General features: G+C 40.0%; 1 protein-coding gene across 2 annotated transcripts; it reads left to right on the forward strand.

Moving 5' to 3' along the window:
* Positions 1-729: 729 nt before the first annotated feature.
* FBXO7 (F-box protein 7) lies at positions 730-22,709 on the forward strand. 2 transcript variants are annotated; one of them, XM_008144704.3, is made up of 9 exons: positions 730-1,109; positions 4,270-4,564; positions 8,756-8,983; positions 11,354-11,495; positions 13,745-13,828; positions 16,836-16,931; positions 18,179-18,355; positions 20,954-20,991; positions 21,967-22,709. In XM_008144704.3, the coding sequence occupies exons 1-9, from the start codon at positions 988-990 to the stop codon at positions 22,357-22,359; spliced, it is 1,575 nt and encodes a 524-aa protein (XP_008142926.2). In that variant the 5' UTR covers positions 730-987; the 3' UTR covers positions 22,360-22,709. The 2 variants fall into 2 exon arrangements, with proteins under 2 accessions (XP_008142926.2, XP_028005933.2); XM_028150132.2 differs by lacking the exon at positions 730-1,109 and adding an exon at positions 1,219-1,325 and having other exon boundaries at positions 4,422-4,564.
* Positions 22,710-23,195: the final 486 nt, after the last annotated feature.

Raw genomic sequence — 23,195 nt, forward strand, 5'->3', positions numbered from 1 at the left:
AACCAGGAGGTCACGGTTCCGGTCTGGGCACATGCCTGGGTTGTGGGCTTGGTTACTCCCTACCCCCCATGCAAGAGGCAGTCGATCAATGTTTCTCTCTCTCTCCCTTTCCCTTCCTCTCTCTGAAATGAATAAAAATCAACCAACAAATAAAATATATGAAAAAAAAAAAAAAGACTTCAGATAATTGCAGCCTTGGCCTCCATCCTGACTGTAATTGCCTGAGAGGCCATGACGGAACCACCCAGCCAAGCCAGGCCCCAATTCCCGACCTGCAGAACCTGTGGGGCAATACACGTTTGTCGTTTTAAGGTGTTAGGCTTTGGCGTGACTGTTATGCAGCAACAGAATACTAATACACTCTCTGACACCGATCCCTGACTACAAGCCGTTTTACATTTTGCTGGAATGGGAGGAAACTACCAGAGCCTGGGCCCCACCTAAGGCTTCTCAGAGCAGAGGACGCAGGAACTGGGCGCCACGGAGGGCACGGGGTAAGAACCCGGCACACCTGGGCCTTGCGGAGCGGCGAGGTGCGTCGTCTGCAGTACCCGCTTCCGGGTTAACATTCCCCCCCCAGGACCACGTGGAGGGAGTCAGCACAGCCATGGCGGGGGGCGGAGCCGCGACAGCTGCGCCCGGCGGCAGTCCCGGCGCCTGCGCGGTGGGCTCCTCGCGCTCCCAGGTGGCGCGGTTGAGCGCCGAGCCATCGATCGCCAGTCCCCGCGCGGCCCGTCTCGCGCAGCCATCAGCCGCCGCTCGCGGGGTGGACTGCAGGGGGCGCCCTCCAGAGAAGGGCCGAGCGTCCCGTCGCCGAGTCCGGCAAGCAGCGCGGCGTCTCCCCGTTACACCTCTGCACCCCTCCTCCCAGCGCCGGTAGTCGCCGCTCCGGGGCCGCGGCCGCTTGAGGCAGAAGCTGTCAGGCCGCGCCGTCGTCACCGTTTCCGCCTCTGGGTACAGAACTGGTCCCCGGGCCCTGCCGCCGCCATGAAGCTGCGGGTGCGGCTTCAGAAGCGGACCTGGCCCCTGGAGATGCCAGAAGAGGAGCCGACGCTGGGGCAGCTGCGTGCGCACCTGAGCCAGGCCCTGCTGCCCACCTGGGGGTACAGGTACGCGGCCCGGCGGACGCGGGCGGAGAGGCGCGGGGGCGGCGGGAGGCGTGGCGGGCGGCGCGGGCCCGGCCGTCACGTGAGGCGGGCGGTGAGCGGGCGCCGCGGGGCGGGCGCCGCCGGACCGTGTCGCGCGCAGCCCGGGCGGGGAGCGGGCGTTGGGTCCCGGCTCGGAGGACATGGCCGGGCGTCCAGGGGGCTCCGGCCCCTTCCAGGGTGAGCTGTCGCTGCCGTTTTCCCAGTGTACGATCCCGGGGAGAGGCCGGCGCGCGGAATTCTCCCGCCCTTTGGAACGTCAAGTTGGAAATTACGGGTTTGGTTTGGGTTAAAATTTATCAGGCCCCCAGGGATGTAACTTCACCCTCTCCAGCTGCCGGGTTTTTTCAGTGAAAAAGTTTGGAAAGTACTAGAAGGAGTTAGCAGTGGGCCCCGCCTCCGAGGCCACCTGCAACTCGTTCAGCTGCAGCGAGGCCGCAATAGCCTTAAGGCGTCATTGAGTGTTTATACATGCGGTCCCCGCAGCGAGCGCCCTGAAAAGTTTTTTTTTTTTAAAATTGATTTTAGAGACAGAAAAGCATCGATTTGTTGTTTCAGGTATTTGTGCATTCATTGGTTGATTCTTGTATGTGTCCCGACCCCGGGATTGAACCTGCAACCTTGGCCTTTGGGGAGGACGCTCTAACCAACCGAGCTACCCGGCCAGGGCCCGCTACAAAGTTTTGCCGAGTACAGCGTGTCCGCGTGTTTAAATAATCTTATTTTCCTGGGCGAGATTGTTGCTTTTTGCTAAAGCTAAGGTACTCGTTGGCCTTAGGATGACTCTGGAGGCTTACCGTTGGGGGCAGTGACGCCGAGAAGTAAAGGATCAAAGTCTTATTTCTGGGGCTGCGGATGAGGCTGCTTTGTTTCTACTGAGGATATCTTTTGGGGACAATGATCTGGGAATAGAGGGACGTAAGGGTGATGCTCTTCAAATTTGGAATTTTGTGCTAAGAAAAAAAAATGTTCGCTGGGGCTTTTTAGATGAATTCTTTGAAAGAAAACTTTTTCTGTTCATTAAGTGGCTCCTTTTATAAGACTTTTACAAACTTCCATTTTATTTTTTGGGGAATTCAGAAAAATGAGACCATATTATGAACTACTCACCCTTCCATTTTTCAGGTTAAAAGTAAGCCTGATTTTTTTTTCCAAATTAAGACAAAAATAGAAAATGAGGTATTGACATAACCCCCTTTAAACATATTAAAGTGACATGTCTATTGTAATTTCTTGGTGTTAAACCTAAGAGTTTTGCATGCTGACTTCATCACCCCACCACAGATTTTCAAAATTAATCTCTATTTTTAAGTTATTTTCGTGTGTGTGTGTATTATTATTATTTTTTTAATTAGGAGGGGCAGTCTTAAACGGATGTGCAACACAGCGTGACTCCTTGTTTACCCAAGAGCCCAAGTTAGTTTCTCTTTCAGGTTTGTTTTCTTAGTAGAGGCTGGTTAATAGAAGGACTGTAGCTTCTGGATTTATGTTCATTTTATAATAGGCAGTTTTAAAATGTGTCCATATGACATTATTATTTTTTAAAATGTCTTTGCTGAGTAAGTGGATCTGGAGTTGCCATAAAATATTTTTTAAAAGGCCTGAAGTTCCTAGGTTGGAATTTCCTGATGAGCTTAAAAGGTCATCAGGAGTAGTTTCTAAAACTTCAGTAATTTCTCAACCAAAGACACTCTGATTGGTAAGAAAAGACGTATTTACATGTGAAAGGAAAAACAATGAATTATTTCAAGCACTTTTGAAAATGCAGCATTGTGAGGAAGAATAAACAGCATGATTTTTCAAGAAGTTAATGAAGTCAGCATTGCTGTGTGTAGATGTCTTATAAAATGTTCTACAATTGTTAATTATTGCTTTCCACTATATTGTGAAATGATGGTTATTCTTTTAGGTCAGATACTCTGTGACACAGAAAGGGGGGGGGGGATTAATTGCTTCAGGATAATTTGAGCTGTTAGCTTATTTACCAGTGAGTTTTTGGATTTGTGCTGTCTTCCCTGTAAAAGACATCATAGCTGGTCATCAGTAAGAAGAGAACTTGTATTTATCAGTAGGAGGAATGAATTTGTATTCAGTCATCTACAAACACTCATCCAACTTTTTGTGATTACGAATATTCATTAGGACATGGGGCTAGTATTTTGGAACCAACATAAGCTAACTGTCCTGTAAGGGCATTGAATGGGTAGCCTGATTTCAGTCTCATCCAAGTGCTGCAGATACAGTTTTGGACTAGACAGACAAGATACCTGATCTTATGAAACTTAACTTCTAATGTAGGGGTTTGGGAAGAGACAACATATAAAGTATATTTTCAAATAGTGGAGTTACAATGAAAATAAACATGAGAATGGAATAAAGTGATGGAGACTGGTGGAAGGCATCTCTGAAGAGGTGACTTCTGAGTTGAGACCTGAATGATGGGAGTCAGTTGAAGAGCTGGAAGAGCAAATGCAGAGGCCCAAAGGCTGCAATGAAGTTGGTTTGTGTTGAGGACAGATACAAAGCTCATGTGAATAGAGAACAGTGAGTGAGAGGAAGGATGGCACAAGGTGGGTGAGGTAGAGAAGCAGGTCGGGGTCAACTCTTGGTAAGAACTCTGTTCCAAGTTCAATAGAAACCATTGGAGGATTTTCAGCAGAGGAATGCTATGATGTAATTTACATTTTAAAAAGACTGTATTTCGTTGAATCTCAGTTGCTGTCATTCTTAAGACATTGTTTTATGTAACACTAAAGGGAAAAATGCTGTCAAGCTGTGATACATCATAGATTTTAAGAAGCATGCTTATTTCAAAGATCAAAACATAAAAAAGTATGTGTCTTAGAATTGATGAAAACATGGATTAGTGATAAAGAATTACTGTATCCTATCTCACAGGCTAGAATTTTTGCCATTAGAAATCTATAACCTAGGTGTTTGGTGATAAGAATGAATAATTTGGTTGTTTTTCCAAACTTTGGTTTCCTTCTTATTTTTCTTTTGTTTTCATTATTTAGTTCGTCTAGGGTTATACCATGTACCTTATATATGTCCCAAATATATTGTTGAGGATAATGGTAATAGGTAGGTAGCTCTTACCATCCTTATCCATCTTTCTTGGCAGTTCTGATACCCGGTTTGCAATTACATTGAACAACAAGGATGCCCTCACTGGAGATGAAGAGACCTTGGCTTCATATGGGATTGTTTCTGGGGACTTGATATGTTTGATTCTTGAAGATGCCATTCCAGCACCTAACTTACCTTCATCCACAGATTCAGAGCATTCCTCACTCCAGAATAATGACCAACCCTCTTTGGCCACCCCCTCCAGTCAGTCCAGCATACAGGATGAACAGCGGAGTGATTCATTCCAAGGAGAGGCAGCCCAATCCGATGTCTGGAATGATGGCAGTATGGTGGGTATTAATATTCAGACAGAAAATGGGTAGTTGACACATCATACTTGATTGAATTCTGTGCCAGTCAGGATCATTATCATCAGTAGATTGCAGATTATATTCTTATATAAAAAATTTTTTGAAACTGCTAAATGCCTGGATCAATATTGGACATTCTGAAGAACCCAGTTTTTACCTATTTATTTTGTTCAGATATACATTCACCCCTTCAGATAAATTATCCTTTGGCTTCTATTGCTGCCTTTAACCATTTGTACACCATAAGCGTCTATAGACGCAAGTGGCAGACTTTTTTTAATTCAAAATATCGTGGCAGTTAACTGGTTAAGCTCATGTTCCCAGCTTTGCTTCTCTGGTCTACTCCACTTGTTAAGGCTATATATAGTCCAGTTATTTCCAAATGATATGCTGGGCATTTATACCTGGGTTTTAAAAATTGTCACCTCAAAAAAACATTGTCACCTCAGATTCTCTATGCCAACGTAAATTTGAAAATCTGTGCACTGATGTTCTTCTCTTCCCAAATCAGCGCCCTCTTTGTCTGTCAGTGGTACTGCTGTTTTCCTGAGCTTAAAACCTTGGAGTGATTTTTGACTCCTCATACCCAACCCCTTAACAAGCCCTGTCAGTTTTTCCTTTCCATTTCAGGCTTTCAGTGTCTGTTCTTCAGGGCACTCTCTAGGTTCATTTTCTTTCTCCAGCATTTTGGTTATGTTGTTCCCTTGCTCTTAATTACTCTGTGTCACAGATATACCCATGCTCATACTTTTGAATTGAAAAAGACCACATATCACTAGTTCAACCCTGTCATGGTCCAGAGGAGGAAAATGTCTATCCCCCGTACCAGTTTTTAAGGCTTTCTGAGAAGTTGCCCCACATCCCTACAGGGCTGGTTTCTGTTCTTCCCTCCTGTAAACTGTCATCTGTCAGACCAGACTCCTTATTTCCCCTCTGCCAGCCAACACATTCACATGTGCACACGTACACACTACCTGATGACTGCTTTGTACATTTGCTCTTGCTGCTCACCCAGCCTGTAATTCACTACCTTTCCTCTCCCTCCCGTCTATATGTCTACCCATCCTAAGGCCCTGCCAACCATAATACTTCTCTTTAATTTATCTTTATTATCTCTATTGCCTTGGAAACACCTCATTTTTTATCCTGCCTTTTGATTTCTTGTAAGTCTCAATCATTTTTATTACTTAATTTATTAATAATATATATGTCAGTTTGTTAATGGTTTTGTCTATGTACTTATCTCTTCAACTTAATTTTTTTCCATGGGCCTTAAACATTTTGTAAGTATTCATTGTGCCTAACGTGTCTTTCAGTATATACAGATACTAAAAAATGCTTTTTAACAGGTTTGTAAATTATGAAAAGTATCTATGTTCAGATTTTTAGTAATAGTATCCAGAGAGATTAAGCAAGTTAAAAACAGCTTTTATAAAGCTTAACGTATTTTTATGTGTGTTTTTTTTTTAAGAAATTATTATGTATTTTTGTGTTTTTGTTTTCGTAGAGGTAATATAAGGAATGAGTAAGAATATTCAGTCACATATTTAAATTACATTTCTGAATCATTTTTGCTGATAGACCCCTTCAGAGATTCTGCTAGAAGGGCCCATTTCCTTTACTTCTGTGTACTATTAAAATTGTCCAGTAAAATGGAACTTTTCATAATATATGTAATAGTTACTTTACTAGTTTTCTTTTGGAAAATTTTGAGAAATTAATATTACCTCAAGTTAGTAATTTAAGTTCCAAAAGCATGCTGTTTTATGCTCTAAGACTTGTACAGGGCGACTGTAAAACCTTCGTGTGGAAACAGCTTGAAATCTCATAAATAATGCAATAAGTACTTGAAACAGTAGGGTCTGCTAATTAAATGTAGGATGGAGCATTAGAAAATGAAAATAGGAAAATTTTACTCGTGCAGTTAAGTGTAAATTAATTTTCTTAGATGCCGTTATATTTGGGAACTCATCTAGTACCTGTTGATTCTTTAAAGGGAAACAGATAACCAGGTATCACACCCTAATATTAGCTATAAGCTGCATTTTAGTCACTTGTTCCAGTCATTTGTAAATGACTTATGATAAATGATCTGTTCAGAGAGGTGGTGCTGAACATTTTTTTTCACTTCCCCATGCATGAAGAATAAGATAAATATTCATATCATATCAGAGTGGCTCAGTGAATGCCAGTGGTTCTCATGGAGTGGGAGTAAGGTTTGATAAGCTCACCAGAGGATTCTGATATCTTCCTCTTATGTCATTATCAGTTTAGGGCAACCCTTTTTAATATTTTTTCACATATATTCTCCCATGCAACTGTCAGTAAGTAGTAAATGGCCCAAAGTTAGGTATAATCCTATATAATAAAGAGCTAACATGCTAATTAGACTGAACAGCAGAACGACTATCCGGACAACCTTCCAAACGACCTTCTGGACGAAGCGGGGGCTGCGAGGGCTAGCCGAGACTGCGAGGGCCAAAACCCCTTGCACGAATTTCGTGCATCAGGCCTCTACTAGATAGATAAGAAGCAAAGAACCTGTACACTTTATAATTTAGTTAGGTGTTAAGTGGTTTTAATAAGTAATTTCTGTTTGTTCAAAATCTGATAGAGCCTCCTTTTTTAGGTAGTGTGAATTGTCATTGCCCTCTAGGTTTTAACAAGTGAATTTGGATGTTTTCCCTAAGCCATCAGGGATTTTAGAATAGCCTCATGCTCCTTGACATTCTCCCACCCTTAAACTCATAGTAGGTAATTTTAATTTCCTCTGCCCCTTCTTTAATGGAAATATGAACCAAAAAAGAAGAAACATGTGCTTTGCATTAGGAGTTGAGCACATGCCTAGAAAACCAACTTTGTGAGCAAAGTTAATATAGGTAATGTAGTCCTATTGAAGCAGCATATTATGTTCAAAAGCTGTGAATTGGGAATTTGGTGAGCTTGTTCACTTCAAAGTTTTATTAGTTGGTAACCTCGATTGTTATTTAATCCGAGTCACAATTACAGCATGTATAAAAAGGTAACATCATTTGCCATGCCTATTTTATAGCATTTTTGCATGTTGCAAATGAGATAACACTGAAAACAAAAACATGAATTGTAAGATTTATCCTTCATCATTTACTGAGTGCCTACTATGTGTTAGGTACTGTACTGGGGTTACACAAATAGGTGACATGTAGTTCATTTCTAAGTTGGCGGTCATGGTAGGATGTAGATGAGTAATTAGAAAACTTCAATACTGTGTGATGAAGTGGAGTAATAACGCCTTTGCAAAGCAGAGGCAAGTTGGTGTCACTTCTGTTGAAGAGGTGGAGACTGCTGGAGTGGGGAGGAAGGGACTGGCAGAAAGTGAACTTGATACAAAGTCAGGGATCAGGTGACGGAAGGCCTTGTATGCTAAGGTGTTTAGGAGTTTGGACTTTATTTTGTAGGCCTGCATTTCTCAGCATGTCCTCTATGAAAAACTTGTTTCATGAAATTACTAGTGTAAGTAAGTGTTAACAAGATGCTGAGCATTGAGGAAGGAGGATAGCCTTTCTTGGTTATGCACTCATTATGATTGGACTTCTCAGAGCTTTGTAACGCCACAACATACTTTGTGTATATGAGGGTAAGGTTAGGTGGCAATAGCATGTAGCATTTTCCAACTTATTATATTGTCAACCTCTTTTTTCCTAAGAACATCTAGGGTCACATTTCAAGGCACAATTTAGGGAAATGCTGCTGTCTACATTGGGGAAATATTGGCAGGATTTAAGTTGGGACATAGGACATAATTGGAGTCTTAATTGTCAGAAAACTGGCAGCAGTGGGTAGAATGAATGGAAGATAAAAAAGTGGAGCCAGGGATACTGGGAGGCTGTTGCTGGAGATAAATGAGTGTGAAGTACCGTTGGAGTAGGAAGGGGCAGATTTTAGAGATAGATTCAGTGGAACTTTGAAGTATGAAAACTAGGAAGATTTCCAGGTTAATGGAGATAAGGAATTCAGGATGGAGGAATAGATTGCAGGCTCATTTATGTAGGAGGGCTTGTTTTAATGTGTCCCATTTATGAACCCAATAATGTGCTTTGACTTTGAGCACTAATCTCAGTTCACTTTAGGATACAAAATATCATGTATAAAAGTCTATTTAATGAATTCATTGTTTGTTATCCTTTTCAGCCAGGGCCTAGTCAAAATGTTGAAGCTGAGTCAATTGAAGATATTGTGGATATGGATGAAGACACAGGTTTCTACCCCTCAGAACCAATGCTCTGCAGTGAATCAGAGGAAGGGCAAGTGCCCCATTCATTAGAGACCCTGTATCAGTCAGCTGACTGTTCTAGTCCCAGTGATGCCTTGATAGTATGCATTCATCTTCTCATGTTGGAGTCGGGTTACATACCTCAGGTAAGATGACAAGAGAAGACAAGTATCTTGTTAGGGTTTATGTTTCCTATTAGGAAAGGAGGTGTATCAGTAAATATCCCTAGAATGTTGTGTATTCTAGATTTCTTTATTAAATGTGGTTGGATATTAAATGTAATGTGCTGAACACAGTGATAGGCATACAGTAGGCAAGCAGTAAATATTCTCTTCCTTCTTTTTTTGTTCTTCATTTGTTTTATCAGTTTTTAATTAATATTATAAAAGTGATGGCAACTCTGATTTAGAAAAAGACAAGATTATGTATGATAATATGTAGATGAAATGTGGTCAGTGAGTGTGGATTGGGTATAACTAGATGGATGATGACACATTGGGTTTTTTATGTTAATGGCTCTATGAATTGCCAGTAACTTAATAAGATTCAGTTAGGAAGAGGACATTGTTCTTATGCTGTAGTTGCTTGCATTCATTCATTCATTCATTCTCCATTGTCAGGTGCAGTGCTTAGTCTCTGCTCCCAGGTTGCTTATAGTCCAAGAGTAAGTGAGACAAGTATACAAAACATTGTACTGTATTGGTTAATTCTAGGAGAGACTTAGCCATAGATAGGATGCTAGAGGTTCACAGAGAACATTTAGAGTTTCTTAAACTTTAATGTGCACAGAATACCTGAGGATCTTATTAAAATGCAGATTCTAATTTAATAAGTAAGGTGGAGCCTGAGATTCTGCATACTCCCACACAATAGCGATGCCACAACTGGTGGTATTATGAATAACAGAGTAATTCAGTGATCACTGAACACCTGCACCATGCCATGCAGTGAGCCAGGAATCAGGATATAAAGATAGTCCTCTTCAGGGAGTCCACAAGTGTGGGAGATAAATAAAATGAAAATTATATTATGATACATAACATTAGAGAAGTACATAACAATAGAAATATGAACAGAATGTTAGTGGATAAAAGAAAGAGAATGACAAACATGATTTTTTTTGTTCTTGTTATCCTCACCCAAGGATATGTTCTTATTTATTTTAGAGAGGAAGGGAGAGAGAGAGAGAAAAAAAACAACATTGATGTGAGAGAGAACTATCAGTTGGTTGCCTCCCATACTTGCCCCGACCAGCAACCTAATTATGTGCTGTGACTGGGAATCAGACCCACAACCTTTTGGTGTTTGGGACGATGCTCCCACCAAGTGAGCCATAGCCAGGGCAGGATTTTTTAAAAAAATTTATTGGGGTGACATTGGTTAATAGGGTTATTTAGGTTTCAAGTGTACATGACTGTATTGCATTGTGTGCCCACCACCCAAAGTCAGTCATCTTCCATCACTACATATTTGGCCCCCTTTACTCTACCACTCCTCCACCTCCTTCCGTCTGGTAGCCACCATACTGTTATCTGTCTGTGTCTCTGAGTTTCAGTTTTATATCCCACATATGAGTGAAATCATGTAATTCTTAGCTTTTTCTGAATGACTTCGCTTAGCGTGTGTGTGTGTATGTGTATATGTGTGTGTGAATATATATATATATATATATAAAAAGGCCATTTATAGACATACAGAAACATATATTCTTCAAAGAGTTCATCTCACTCCTATTATAACAATATATATACCGTATTTTCTGGCGTATAAGACGACCCCCAACTTTTCTAGTTAAAATACAGAGTTTGGGATATACCCGCCCTATAAGATGACACCCGGCGTATAAGACGACCCACGACTTTTGAGAAGATTTTCCTGGGTTAAAAAGTTGTCTTATAGCGAAGTCATTCAGAAAAAGCTAAGAAGAGGGACCGCCCCCCCACCCCCCCCCCCCCCCCCCCCCCCCCCCGTCCCTCCTATCGCAGGCTCGGCCCCTTCCCCCGCCTCTTCGATGGCCGGCTGGGAGTGACCTGGGTGCCGAGGAGGTTCCCCGGACCCAGGTATGTATGCAAATTAACCACCATCTTTGTTGGGTTAATTTGCATACTCACTCTGATTGGCTGTGGGCATAGCGGAGGTACGGTCAATTTACATGTTGCTCTATTATTAGGTAAGATATATTTTTTTTCTTTTAAAAAGGCTTCCCAAAGAAAGTGATATTTGAGTTGGGGTCTTGAATAATGACCTTGGTAGGCAGAGAAGTGAGTCTTTGAAGAGAGAAATTAGCTCCATCTCTGATATTATTTTATCTATTTGAACAAAAATTTTGATGGAGGATAATATAGCGAAACTTTTTTTCTATCAAAATTTTATTCATAGCAGTGTTAATGATTTTACAAATTTTATTAAGGGGATTGTAAGGAATGCTTATTTCTAGATATGTTAGGGACTTCCTGGATGTTTAATCCTTTTGAGAGTAATACATTTATTTGTTTCCCTTTAATTTCCTTCCCCAGGGGACTGAAACCAAAGCTATTTCCATGCCAGAGAGCTGGAAATCGGGAGGAGTGTATAAGCTGCAGTACACGCATCCTCTCTGCGAGGGCGGCTCTGCTGCTCTCACCTGTGTGCCTTTGGGAAACCTGGTCGTCATAAATGGTAATTGGATGGCATAGCTGCAGTCATTAGTTTACGAATACTTACGTTTCTCTCCAAATGGTTTATAGCCAGTTCACTGACTGGCCATTATGATATAGTTATGAGTCTTTTTTCAACTTTGTTTAATCCTTGTACCACTGATAACATGAGTCTGAAAGGTTATAGAATTATGTGTTGGCCCTACCAGTGTGGCTCAGGGGTTGAGCATCAACCTATGAACCAGGAGGTCAGGGTTCAGTCTCCAGTGTGGGGCGTGTAGGAGACAGCTAATCAATGATTCTCTCATCATTGATGTTTCTATCTCTCCCTCTCCATTCCTCTTTGAAATCAATAAAAATATATTTTTATAAAAAAATAGAATTACGGGTTGATGTTTAGGCTACCAGCCTTCATTCTTTGAGCAGCCCTACTCTTTTGCTGTTTTAACCTTATAATTTATTTTTTGCTCCAGTGGGAGTTGTTATAATAGGAGTGAGATGAACTCTTTGAAGAATATATGTTTCTGTATGTCTATAAATGGCCTTTTTTTTAAATCAAGGTCTCGAACTGAGAGATGCTAAGAGGTGAGATTGAGCTGGGTCCCATTGTATTCATTTTGGCACCACTGAACAATATATAAATGCCCACAAATCCTAAGGGTTCTGAGGCTTTAGTCTGTGTGTGTTTTCTCCCCCACCCCTGAGAAAGTCACTCTTAATAGTTTCTTTCCTAGTTGTCTTCAGTATTAAGAAAATTTCACTGGGATAGCAATACCTCCCATTTTTAAATTTCATTTTAGCGCAGATGCCACCTACATGTCCATACCAACTACCAGTGGTGTTTGGAACAGTCTCATATCATACATTCTGGAGATTCATTTGAGTGATTAGACTCTTTCAGTTTTGTTGCATTTTGATTTTTGAGGTTTATCCTTTTAAGGATAATATTGGAATGACTGCATTTTTCATTTTTCAGCACAGCTCATCTTTGTATAGAAAGGCAGCAGGCACTTTGATGTGTCTTAGCTCAGTGGTTTTCAACATGTTCTGCTAGTTTCTGCTGAGACGGAAGCAAGAGGAGGCTTAGTAGAACTATCTCCACTTAAATCTTGAGCAGCAACATGTTTGTCTATTTCATTTATTGGGGTCCCTACAAGATTTAAACATTTTATTTTTCTGCTGAAAGACAGTTCTAGGTGCCCTTTTATGTAATTCCTGCTATTTCCTTTTTACTGGATTCTTCAAAATGTTACTTAAAAGTCTCAAAATTTCAGCTTTAACAGCTTTGGTGGTATTCCACATTTGTCTGGACGTGACTATCTGATGGCACGAGGACCTACCAATGCCTTTTCAACAATTCATCACAATTACAAATGTAACTTTTGGTTGGGTGTTCCACCCAGATCAGCAGTTTCTGCCTCCATTTAATCATAACTTGCAAGGTGGAAGTTACCAAATGGTAAATATGAGGTTGTAATTTTTGCCTCAGTTTCTTATTAAAACTCTTTAACAACATCTGTATAATAACCTCTATTTACTAGTTTCAAGATACTTAAAAGAGAATATCTGTTAAATGTCTAATGATTTCTTAGTTTCCGATATTTCGTTTATTTGCCATTCTTGGCAAATCACCTGCTTGCAGACTTGCATGGCAGACAGCCATTCCAGGCTTGATTCTTTGAAAGGAGTAGTGTGTCCTTAAATCTCTCCTTCACCGAAGACATCCTGTTCGGTGCACATGTGCATAAGCACATCACTGGCTCTTTCATAGAATCAGATGAAGTATGCCTTTGTGTATGTGAATGAAATTGAACTCTCTGGTGATGTCAAGAATATTGGTCTTTTGGGTCTAGAGAGAGGATTCATTTAACAAACAAGGGAAGACTCATTGCCAAGGGTTAAATAAAAAATAAATGAAGTTTTGGTGACACTGGTAGAAATAATGATTTTATTGTGTTTAACTGTCTTCTGTTAACCTTGTTGCATATCTTCCAGTTACTAATGAGCTGCTATTGGTAATACTTTTTATATAGGTATTATATAAAGGTGCTTACTGTACTTTTTAAAGGGTGTTTTAGAGTGATTTTTAATTCATGCGATGGCATGTTTATACTTTGGACTTTGCTGTGAGGGAAGGATATAAGCATAGAGCAGTTTGTTTTGTATAATGTGTCCTTTGTATATTGGGGGCAAGGAAATACAGTCCTATCCTGGAAAATGAAGGCAATTGATGAAGTGATGAACTTTCATCTTTCTTTTGCTTATTTACAGCTACACTGAAAATCAACAGTGAGATTAGAAGTGTGAAAAGATTGCAGCTGCTGCCAGAATCTTTTATTTGCAAAGAGGAACTAGGTAATATAACCATGATTTAACTTTTGGGATGAAGTTTTGAGAGCTTCACTTTTAAAAACCTGAAAGGTAATGTTCAAAAGACTGAAAGTTTCTGAATGAGATTAAAGCAAATTCAAGACCATGGTGCAGAGTTTCTGTTTCCTGTTATTCTTAGGATCTTGGAATGCTGGGTTATGTTTACATTGCCATTATGTAATGACACTAGCATGTAATTTTTTGCACACTATTTATGCTTCAAAATTTCTGAATTAATCTTTGTGGATTTTTCTGGCATTGTGGTTAGCCAATATGGAGAGGATCTATGTTTTGTGGGAACCATATAATGGAATTTCATTATTGAAGATATTTGCTTAAACCTATATAAATTTGGTTGCTATTTGATGTAGATTGAACCTTTACCAGAAGTTTGCATTCTATGCATGGTTTTGTTTATATTCTATAAAATTATTAGTAGACGCAAAGAAATTAAGTTTTCCTTTTTATTTTTTTAATTTAAGTCAAAGGATGAGATGCGGGTAGGTGGTTGAAGGAGAAGAGATGGGGTAGAGAGGGAAGTATCATCTTTAAGTACTGTTTTGTGCCTTTACCGATGTTATTCCATTTCATCCTCATAATAAACTTGAGGGTTTAAAACTAGGGATATGGAGGGCTGATTTTGTATTTATTTAAAAAAATCTGTGTATCAGCAGACCCGTGCAGTTAAAACCTGTGTTGCTCAAGGGTCAACTGTACTTATTTATAATGGTCTCTGAACATTTAATGTCATAGTAGACCAGTGTTTCCTAACTTTTTTCCCTTATCAATCCCTAAATGAGCCATTTATACATTTTCCCCCTAGTCATTCTCCCCCATGAAAATTTAATACCATAGATATCTGTATTTGTATACTGTGACCCTTGGGAGGGGCACAACCAATGTAATAACTAGGATTTTATTTTTTTGCCCTCCCAAGAAAATTTTTGCCCTGTTGGGGGCAATATTGCCCCTGTTGCAAATCCATGAATCAGACTCATTAAATATCTAAAGATGATCTTACCATTAGGACCAGATATTCCTTCGCTACAACACTGTATATTCATTTCTATGCTTTGGGGAGTAGAAATACTTTACACTCTATAGCAGAAGAGGTTATTATGCCCATTTTATAGATCAGGAAATAGGTCTAGAGGAGGTTAAATTACTTCAAGGTCACAGAGCTAATAAATGGTGGAATTTAGGATTGGAATAGATTTGACTCCTATGCCTTTTTAAAAAAACTTTTATAGGAATGTAGCTCAGATTCATGTAATTTATTTGCTTTTTGTTAAAAAGGAAATGAAAGGAAAGAGAAAAGGAAATGAAAGGGAGGGAAAAAGTTAATACAGTTTTATTACAAGTTTATGGAGTATATTAATTGAATATTTTTAATGTAGCACTTTTTATGTTAGCAATATGCTGCTCATTTGACAAGTCATTTAAATAAATGTTTACTGTGGCTTATAGTACCCATATATACTAGGTACTGCTATTTATCCTTTTATTCTAAGTCCCTAATTATTTTTATTATAGATCACTGAAGGAAAATTTTTTTATAGAAAATCAGTTTTCATGTTAAACCAAATTTATTTTTAAAATATCTTGAAATTAGATTTAAACGCAAGATTGTAATTCATGCAACAAAGATGTAGAGTTTAGCTGCATATTTTCTTATTCATTATCAAGTTATAATGCATGTTTTATTATAGACTAGAGGCCTAGTGCACAAAATTTGTGCACTGGTAGGGTCCTTAGCTGTTGCCAGCCGGGGCCTCCCTCCCTTCCTCCAGCCAGCCCCACCCCCTACTCCTCTGCTGAACTCCCGGTTGAGGGGACAATTTGCATACTACACTTTTATTATATAGGATAGTGAATTGCATACATATGGACTGGGGAGGGAGCAAGCATAAATTGATTATCTACTGATAAATACTAGGCACAGTGTGTGTAGCTTTACATTTTAACCACACTTACCTGGTGCAGTGATGATGTCTCCTTTAAACAGGTGAGCAAACAGGTACAGAACAGAAGGTTCAAGGTTATACAACTTGGTAAATATATAGCAAAACTAAAGTGGGAACTCTAGGCACAATTTGACAGTGTACATGCTGTAATGTGCATGTAAATCACCTGGGGATTTTATTAAAATACAGGTTCTGATTAATTAGGTCTGTGGGGGGTTCTGAGATTCAATATGTAGAAACATTTCCCAGGTGATGTCAATTCAGGTGATCCATGGACCACACTTTGGTAGCAGTTTAGTGGCTAATGTGAGTGCTTTGGAGCCCTACTTAGCCTCATGCCCTGCTCTGCCACTTACTCTAAGACCTTGGATGAGCTCTCTATATCTTGTCCTGCCTTTAAAGTGGGAATAATAGTATTTATCTCTTACTTAGGGAGAATTGCTGATTTTAAAGAAGGCTTGAAAACTGCTTGACACAGTTGCTGGTACATAGTCATGTTATAAACACTGTTTTATTCTACTAAATCTAAGCTCCACAAGAGCAGTTCCCCACTGCTTCCCCAGTGCTCAGAGCAGATTGGTAGATATCTATAGTAATAAAAGCGTAATATGCTAATTAGACCTGACGTCCTTCCAGACATCCTTCCGGACGATGCAGGGGCTGCGAGGGAAGCCCGGATCCTGGGTGCCAGAGGGAAGCCGGTGCCGGCAGTGGGGGAAGGAAGGCCTATTCTTGCATGAATTTCGTGCACCAGGCCTCTAGTTCAGTATATCTAGTGTTTCCTACCAAATAATAGCCTATGAGCTGTATAGATTGGGTTCAGCTCAATTCATTTGGTATTATGGGATTTTAGTTTTCAGAGTCACACACTATATACTTCCTAGTGTGCTGGAGATTTTGGTTTATATCTGTGTTGGAATTATTTGTGAAAATTTATTTACCTCTTTGATTTGGTTTGGCTGAAGTAGAGGACACCATTTCAAGTTTTTCCACTTGATTTTCTATTTTTTTTATTTTAAATACTCTAGGGGAAAATGTAGCCAACATCTACAAAGATCTTCAGAAACTCTCTCGCCTCTTCAAAGACCAGCTGGTGTATCCTCTTCTGGCTTTTACCCGACAAGGTGAGAGATGATAAATGATCACAGGTCAAATGGCTAGAAAGAATAGTAAATTTAAAGTACTGTGCTCATGACTCTTCCCTCTTTTCTCCTCCTAGTGAAATTCTGCTCTGATTTTAAGATTAAGCTTAAATGTTAATTACTTAAATGTTATTCACTCTCTCTTTGTAGTTCCACAGCATTTTGTACATGTCTTTATTGTAGCTTTTTATTCAGTCTATAATAACTGTTGATATAATTTCTTTCCACCTAAGGTTGTGAATACTTGAAAGCAGGGAATATGTTTGTATTCTCATGGTCTAGCACAGGGTCTGGCCCATAATACGTTCAGTAACACATAAATAAATAATGTTTAGCCTGTAAATTGCATCTAAGTTGTGTGTTTTTTTTTAAAACAATATTTATTAGGGCTCTATGCTGGGTACTTTGGATATTTCACATGTGTTTTTACTTAATGTTAACAACTTTGAAGTAGCTTTTATTCTCTTTTTATAGATGGTGAAACTGAATAATTCAACGAGGTTTATATTCACTCAAGATTCTTGTATAGACAGCTTTCTCTTATTTGTGTTGTAGTAAAAAATACTTAAAAATCTCAATGACTTGCCCTGGCCGGTGTGGCTCAGTTGGTTGGAGCATTGTCCTGTACCCCAAAAGGTTCATAGGTTGACGCTCAACCACTGAGCCACACCCTCTGGGCTCTACCTCCCTTTTTTAAGCCTGCTTAGTAGTAATTCCTAACACCTGAGTGCTTATTGTGTGCCAAACATTGTTCTAAGCCCTCTATATGTATTAATACATTTAGTTCCCAACTTAGTGAGGTAGATAATGTTATTAACCCATTTTACAGATGAGGAAATTGAGTTAGGCAGAGTTTAAGTAACTTGTCCAAAGGCACACAGCTAATAAGTGGCAGCATTGGGAGCCAGTTATAAAAGCCAATGAATTATCCCTTTTCTGTAGTTGAGTAGAGAATTAAAGAGGCCATTGACTAGTATCTACAAATTGTCAGAATTATTTTTTCTATCGGTATTAAACAGTTTTTGTCTTTCCACTAAAATGGGGAACAAGGAGGAGGCTTTGAGTTAGTAGTAGTAATCTAGTTAACCTGGGGTTAAAAATTTGTTGTAGGTATGTGTGCTTGGATAATTGAGACTACCACCCAGTTTGTTTACCTCTCTGTAAAGGAATGGAATGTGGGAAAGTGGATGTTCTTTACTCAGGGACACGTGTTCTTTTTCTCCTTTCAGCACTGAACCTACCAGATGTATTTGGGTTGGTAGTCCTTCCATTGGAGCTGAAACTACGGATCTTCCGACTTTTGGACGTTCGTTCTGTCCTGTCTTTGTCTGCAGTTTGTCGTGACCTCTTGATCGCGTCAAATGACCAACTTCTGTGGAGGTGTTTATATCTGCGGGACTTTCGAGGTGATTTCCATGATGACATGTTAACAAGAAAGGGGCTCTTTCTTACTGAGGTCTTAGATCTTTATTATTCAGCTTGCCAGAAGTTTTTAGTTACAGGTTTCTGTTTTTAGGGTAGCAAATAATCATAACATATAGCCTATAGTAAAGAGATTCTAAGCTTCATAAACCTTTCCTGAAAACTCTCCTCAAATAGCCACTTAGACTAAGTAGACTGTCAGGATAGAAAAATGGAAGTGAGACAGGCTCATTCTCTATCAACCATCCTCAGTGTCTGACTTAGAAATCCACTGCATTACTAACTACTTCCGTGGTTGTGACCAGAGTACAAGTTGAGAGAGTCTTGCTCTGCTGTGGCAGGCGTGTTGCTGGGGAAGCTGTATCTGCATTGTCACATTTATGGTGACATGGTCATCATTGCAGCAGGGATGACAGTGGAACTTGGGGCTGGGGAGCATTCTCCAAAATGTCACAGGCTTTCCAGATACAAGGCTGGAAGCCTGAGTGTGGAACTTCTTTCCGGTCACCACCATTTTACTACAAATCAATGTTTTCTTAAACTGTGGTTTGACTCTGGGTGGGTCACAAAATCAATTTAAGGGGTCATTTTACCAAAAAAAAGGAAAGAAAAGTCAGCAGCACTTTATAAAATAGGAGTAAACTTGTATTTTAGTTATTTAGATATATAAATGTAAAAAAATCTTAACACATGGTGCAGTGTAAAATAAAAAAGTTTGAATGATGGTGCTATAAATGATAATGTACCACTCTAGTAAACATGTATGGGTAGGTTCCCCTGCCTCTTTTTTTTTTTTAAATTAAAAGCATCATGTAGAGTCATTTGGATTGTCAAAAAAGTTTTTTTTCTTTTAAAACTGTAGAAAGTGCAAATGACATAGTTTTTCCTTTTCTTCCTTCTTGATTCCTGAGGTCCTCATTCTTTATTTCTGCTCCTGAATCCAAAGTTTAAAATGTTATTTGTCCCTAGAGCAGTGATGGGCAACCTTTTGAGCTTGGTATGTCAAACTTCGCCAAAAAACTGAGCATAACTTGGGTAGTGTGTCACTTTGAGGAAAAAACATTATTTCGCGATATTTATAGTTTAAATAACAAAAATGTTTCATCCTCGGCATGCGGCCACCTCAGCGGCCGCGTGTCATCAGAAATGGCACTGACGCCGAAACCGGTTTGGCTCAGTGGATAGAGCGTCGGTCTGCGGACTGAGGGGTCCCGGGTTCGATTCCGGTCAGGGGCATGTACATTGGTTGCGGGCACATCCCCAGTGGGGTGTGTGCGGGAGGCAGCTGGTCGATGTTTCTCTCTCATTAGATGTTTCTAGCTCTCTATCCCTCTCCCTTCCTCTCTGTGAAAAATCAATAAAATATATTAAAAAAAAAAAAAAAGAAATGGCACTGACACGCGTGTCAGAGGTTCACCATCACTGCCCTAGAGGCAGGAAATGTCATCTCAGAAATTTAAAAAATTATAGTCAAAATGAAAAGACAAAATGGCAACATATATGGAAGATCCAACCAAAGAAAAGCAGGCTATGATAAAAATACCCATGAGCCCTAACCAGTTTGGCTCAGTGGGTAGAGCATCAGCCTGTGGACTCAAGGGTCCCAGGTTTGATTCTGGTCAAGGGCATGTACCTTGGTTTCGGGCACATCTCCAGTAGGGGGTGTGCAGGAGGCAGCTGATCGATGTTTCTCTCTCATCGATGTTTCTAACTCTCTCTCCATCTCCCTTCCTCTCTGTAAAATATCAATAAAATATATTAAAAAAAAATACCCATGAAAGGAACAGATACTTTTTACTTGTATATTTGAGTTCAGGTTTAAAATACAACCAGTCTCTACCTCATTTCCAGATTGTGGTCCACAAGCTCGTTTGTAAGCTGAGTGTTCATATTTTTTTCATGAATTTCCCTGTAAATACAATGTTATAGGGCTGGAGCTTTTATAACTTTTTCTTCCATGCCAATGTAATAACTTTAGAGAAGACATCACTGTCTTTTATCCAAACTCTTCACTAGACTTAAAGGAGTTCTTTTCCTCATTTCACAGATTTTAAGTAAGTACATTGAAAATTACTTAGTTGTCATATTTCTGAGAGCCGAATCATTCAGAACATGTTTGGGAGAAGACCTAACCCAATTATGGAAGAAAACCTTATCAGCTTGACCTCCAGCAATGACCATAAGCTGTAATACAGACACTCAGAGGTTGTCACGTGGTTTAGTGTGACATGAGACTTGGGGTCAGAAGCAGCTGACGCACTAGATGGAGTTAGGGGGAGATGGTGTAGTGTGGGACAGTTAGCACAGGAGAGAACAGCCGTGTAGCCTTCTGCATCCCTGAGGGAGTCACTGCATTGAGCCACGTAGCACAGAACAGTGCAGGCTGCCCTCAGCCATCCAGAGAGGATCTGAGTTAGGTTCAAGAAAGTATAAATGGTGTTGTGTGTGTGAAACCAATGATTCACCTTCCTTTTTCTGCTTAATGAGGATGCTTCCATTTCTTTAGGACAGAAGCAAACTTGCTGTTTCATGCTGGATGAATGAAGCATTTTAAACCCTTACTCTTTGTTTTTCCTTTGTAGATGGTACAGTTAGAGTTCGAGACACAGATTGGAAAGAAGTAAGTGTTTGTAAATATCAAAGGCTAATGTTCACAACACAGAAATAACTAGTGGATTAGTACATTATGGGCAGTTTTCACTTTTTTATGATGTAATCTGTTTTCATTAAATTTATTGCTAATTTTCAGTAAATGGAAATGTTTTCAACTTTTACTTTAAACTCAGTCCCTGTTTTCTTGTAATTACACAGGAAGTAAATCTTAACACAATGATTATTTTTTACCTTTACTTAATAAAACTTTCTCCCTTCTGTTACAAAGAAGATTTTTTAGGTGAGCTGCTTTGTGCTGGAATAGTGTTCAGCTGTTCCGCTAGTTAGAATAGTACATTAAGAAAAGAAAAAGTGATGTTATTTTATTTGCTGATGCCTACTATAAAAGACGTTGCTAGAACTGAGAAAAACTTGGGAGGAAGGACTAGAGAATAAAATTCAATGAAAGTATTCAAATATGTACAAAATATGTTCCATCCTCTAAAATGGGCATCTATTTTATGTTCTTGTTTAAATTGAGATCTATTAGGGACACAATTTAAGTGAAAAATAGAATTTAGGTGGTGTCCCCTAACCCCCCAACACCTTTATATTTTATGGCATGATATTTTCAACAAATATTTAACTTTGCTACCTTTAAAAAAGGCTGACTTAAAATTGCATGTTAGCTTGAGCACTCTGGGTTGCAGTCTTGAAAGTACATGCCACTCAGTTATCCTCCTCTGGATTTATTGTTGCTCCAGGTTGGCACAATTGCTCGGTTGCAGTGTGGTTAAAGACTAGAGCTCATCGGTATTGTATTCAGAGCCACTACCTTATTCGCTCCCAAAGAAACGGTGAAAGTTCGTTTCTGTGCACTGGTTTCTTGGTCTGCCGTGATAGTGTGGGAAAAGGAAAGGACAGATCTGTACAGTGAAAGCAAGTTGGGACTTTGGGGAGACATCCCAACCACTTACCAGATCCTGTTCTTGTTTTTCTACAGTTGTACAAGAAGAAGCACAAACAAAGAAAAGAAGCTCAGAGAATTCGGCATATGATGTTCCTGCCGCCGTCGTCACCCCACCCCAACCCATTCTATCCCAACCCCTTCCACCCCAGGCCTTTCCCTCCCAGCTCGCTCCTTCCTCCAGGAATTATTGGTGGTGAATATGATGAAAGACTAATACTTCCCTATGTTGGGAACCCAATCAATTCACTCATCCCTGGGCCTGGGGCGGCACCAGGCCAGTTCCCTCCACTCAGACCACGTTTTGATCCAATTGGCCCACTTCCAGGCCCTAACCCCATCCTGCCAGGGCGAGGTGGCCCCAATGACAGATTTCCCTTAAGGCCCAGCAGGGGTCGGCCAACTGATAGCCGGCTACCATTCATGTGATTGACTTGCAACCCCACTCTGGAGCTTGTTTGGTTTTGTTTCTTAAAACTACAGCTATCTTGTTGGGTTGCTGACCTCTAGTGTTTTCTGATTGTGGCGGTGAGGAATGTACTCACACAAGCCTTTCAGTAGGTGTATTTAAAGCTCCAGGGGTGGTGTGGCCCAAAGGTTACTTCATGACAAGGTTGGCCTTGAGAATAGTTGGCTACTGACTTCCCTCTGAACTCCCCTCTAGAATGAAGGTTGTTCATCGATAATGTTCTGTACCAGATTTTTAAAAATTAAGTATAAATTGCATGGCAGTCTCGACTTTTATTACATAAAGATACGTAATAAATATTCAGAACAGCTTTACAACATTATGTGGACATTTAAAAATGATCAGAGAACCTATTCAGTGTCATCAGATTGTTGCGGGGGATTTTAAACATTTTAATGGCCCCTTTTTTCAAATGAAATCATTTGCAGAAGCTGATTTATAAAACGACTAAAGCAGAGCTAGTTTGGTTGAACTGGACTTTGGACACCCACCAGCTCCATCCACCTCCTCCCTGGCCCTGAAGCTCTTTCTCGGAGTGTGGGGTGAACTTCTGGGCTCTGCAGCAGCCCTGGGGGCGGCCACTGGGTTATTGGGACTCTTGTTTTGTTTGGGGCTTCTTCGGGAGTGGAATTACGATTTTTCCCCTTGTGTTTTGAACCCTTGGTGCCTAATATGTAATCTAACTAGATGACCTCTTTTAACACAAAGTGTTACTGCTTTGAATGCTGGTCAGGTACTTGTTTTTCAAAGATAGACTCTTATTTGAAGAACATTTATTTTTTTTTTAAGAGTTAAA

Source organism: Eptesicus fuscus, chromosome 7, assembly GCF_027574615.1.
Source record: "Eptesicus fuscus isolate TK198812 chromosome 7, DD_ASM_mEF_20220401, whole genome shotgun sequence".
In the NCBI taxonomy this organism is placed as follows: domain Eukaryota; kingdom Metazoa; phylum Chordata; class Mammalia; order Chiroptera; family Vespertilionidae; genus Eptesicus; species Eptesicus fuscus.

Coding starts and splice junctions, on each gene's coding strand:
- FBXO7 (XM_008144704.3), top strand. CDS start 988: ATGAAGCTGCGGGTGCGGCTTCAGAAGCGGACCTGGCCCCTGGAGATG. Junction 11,496..13,744: donor AAACCTGGTCGTCATAAATG/GTAATTGGATGG, acceptor GCTTATTTACAG/CTACACTGAAAATCAACAGT. Junction 16,932..18,178: donor TCTGGCTTTTACCCGACAAG/GTGAGAGATGAT, acceptor TTCTCCTTTCAG/CACTGAACCTACCAGATGTA.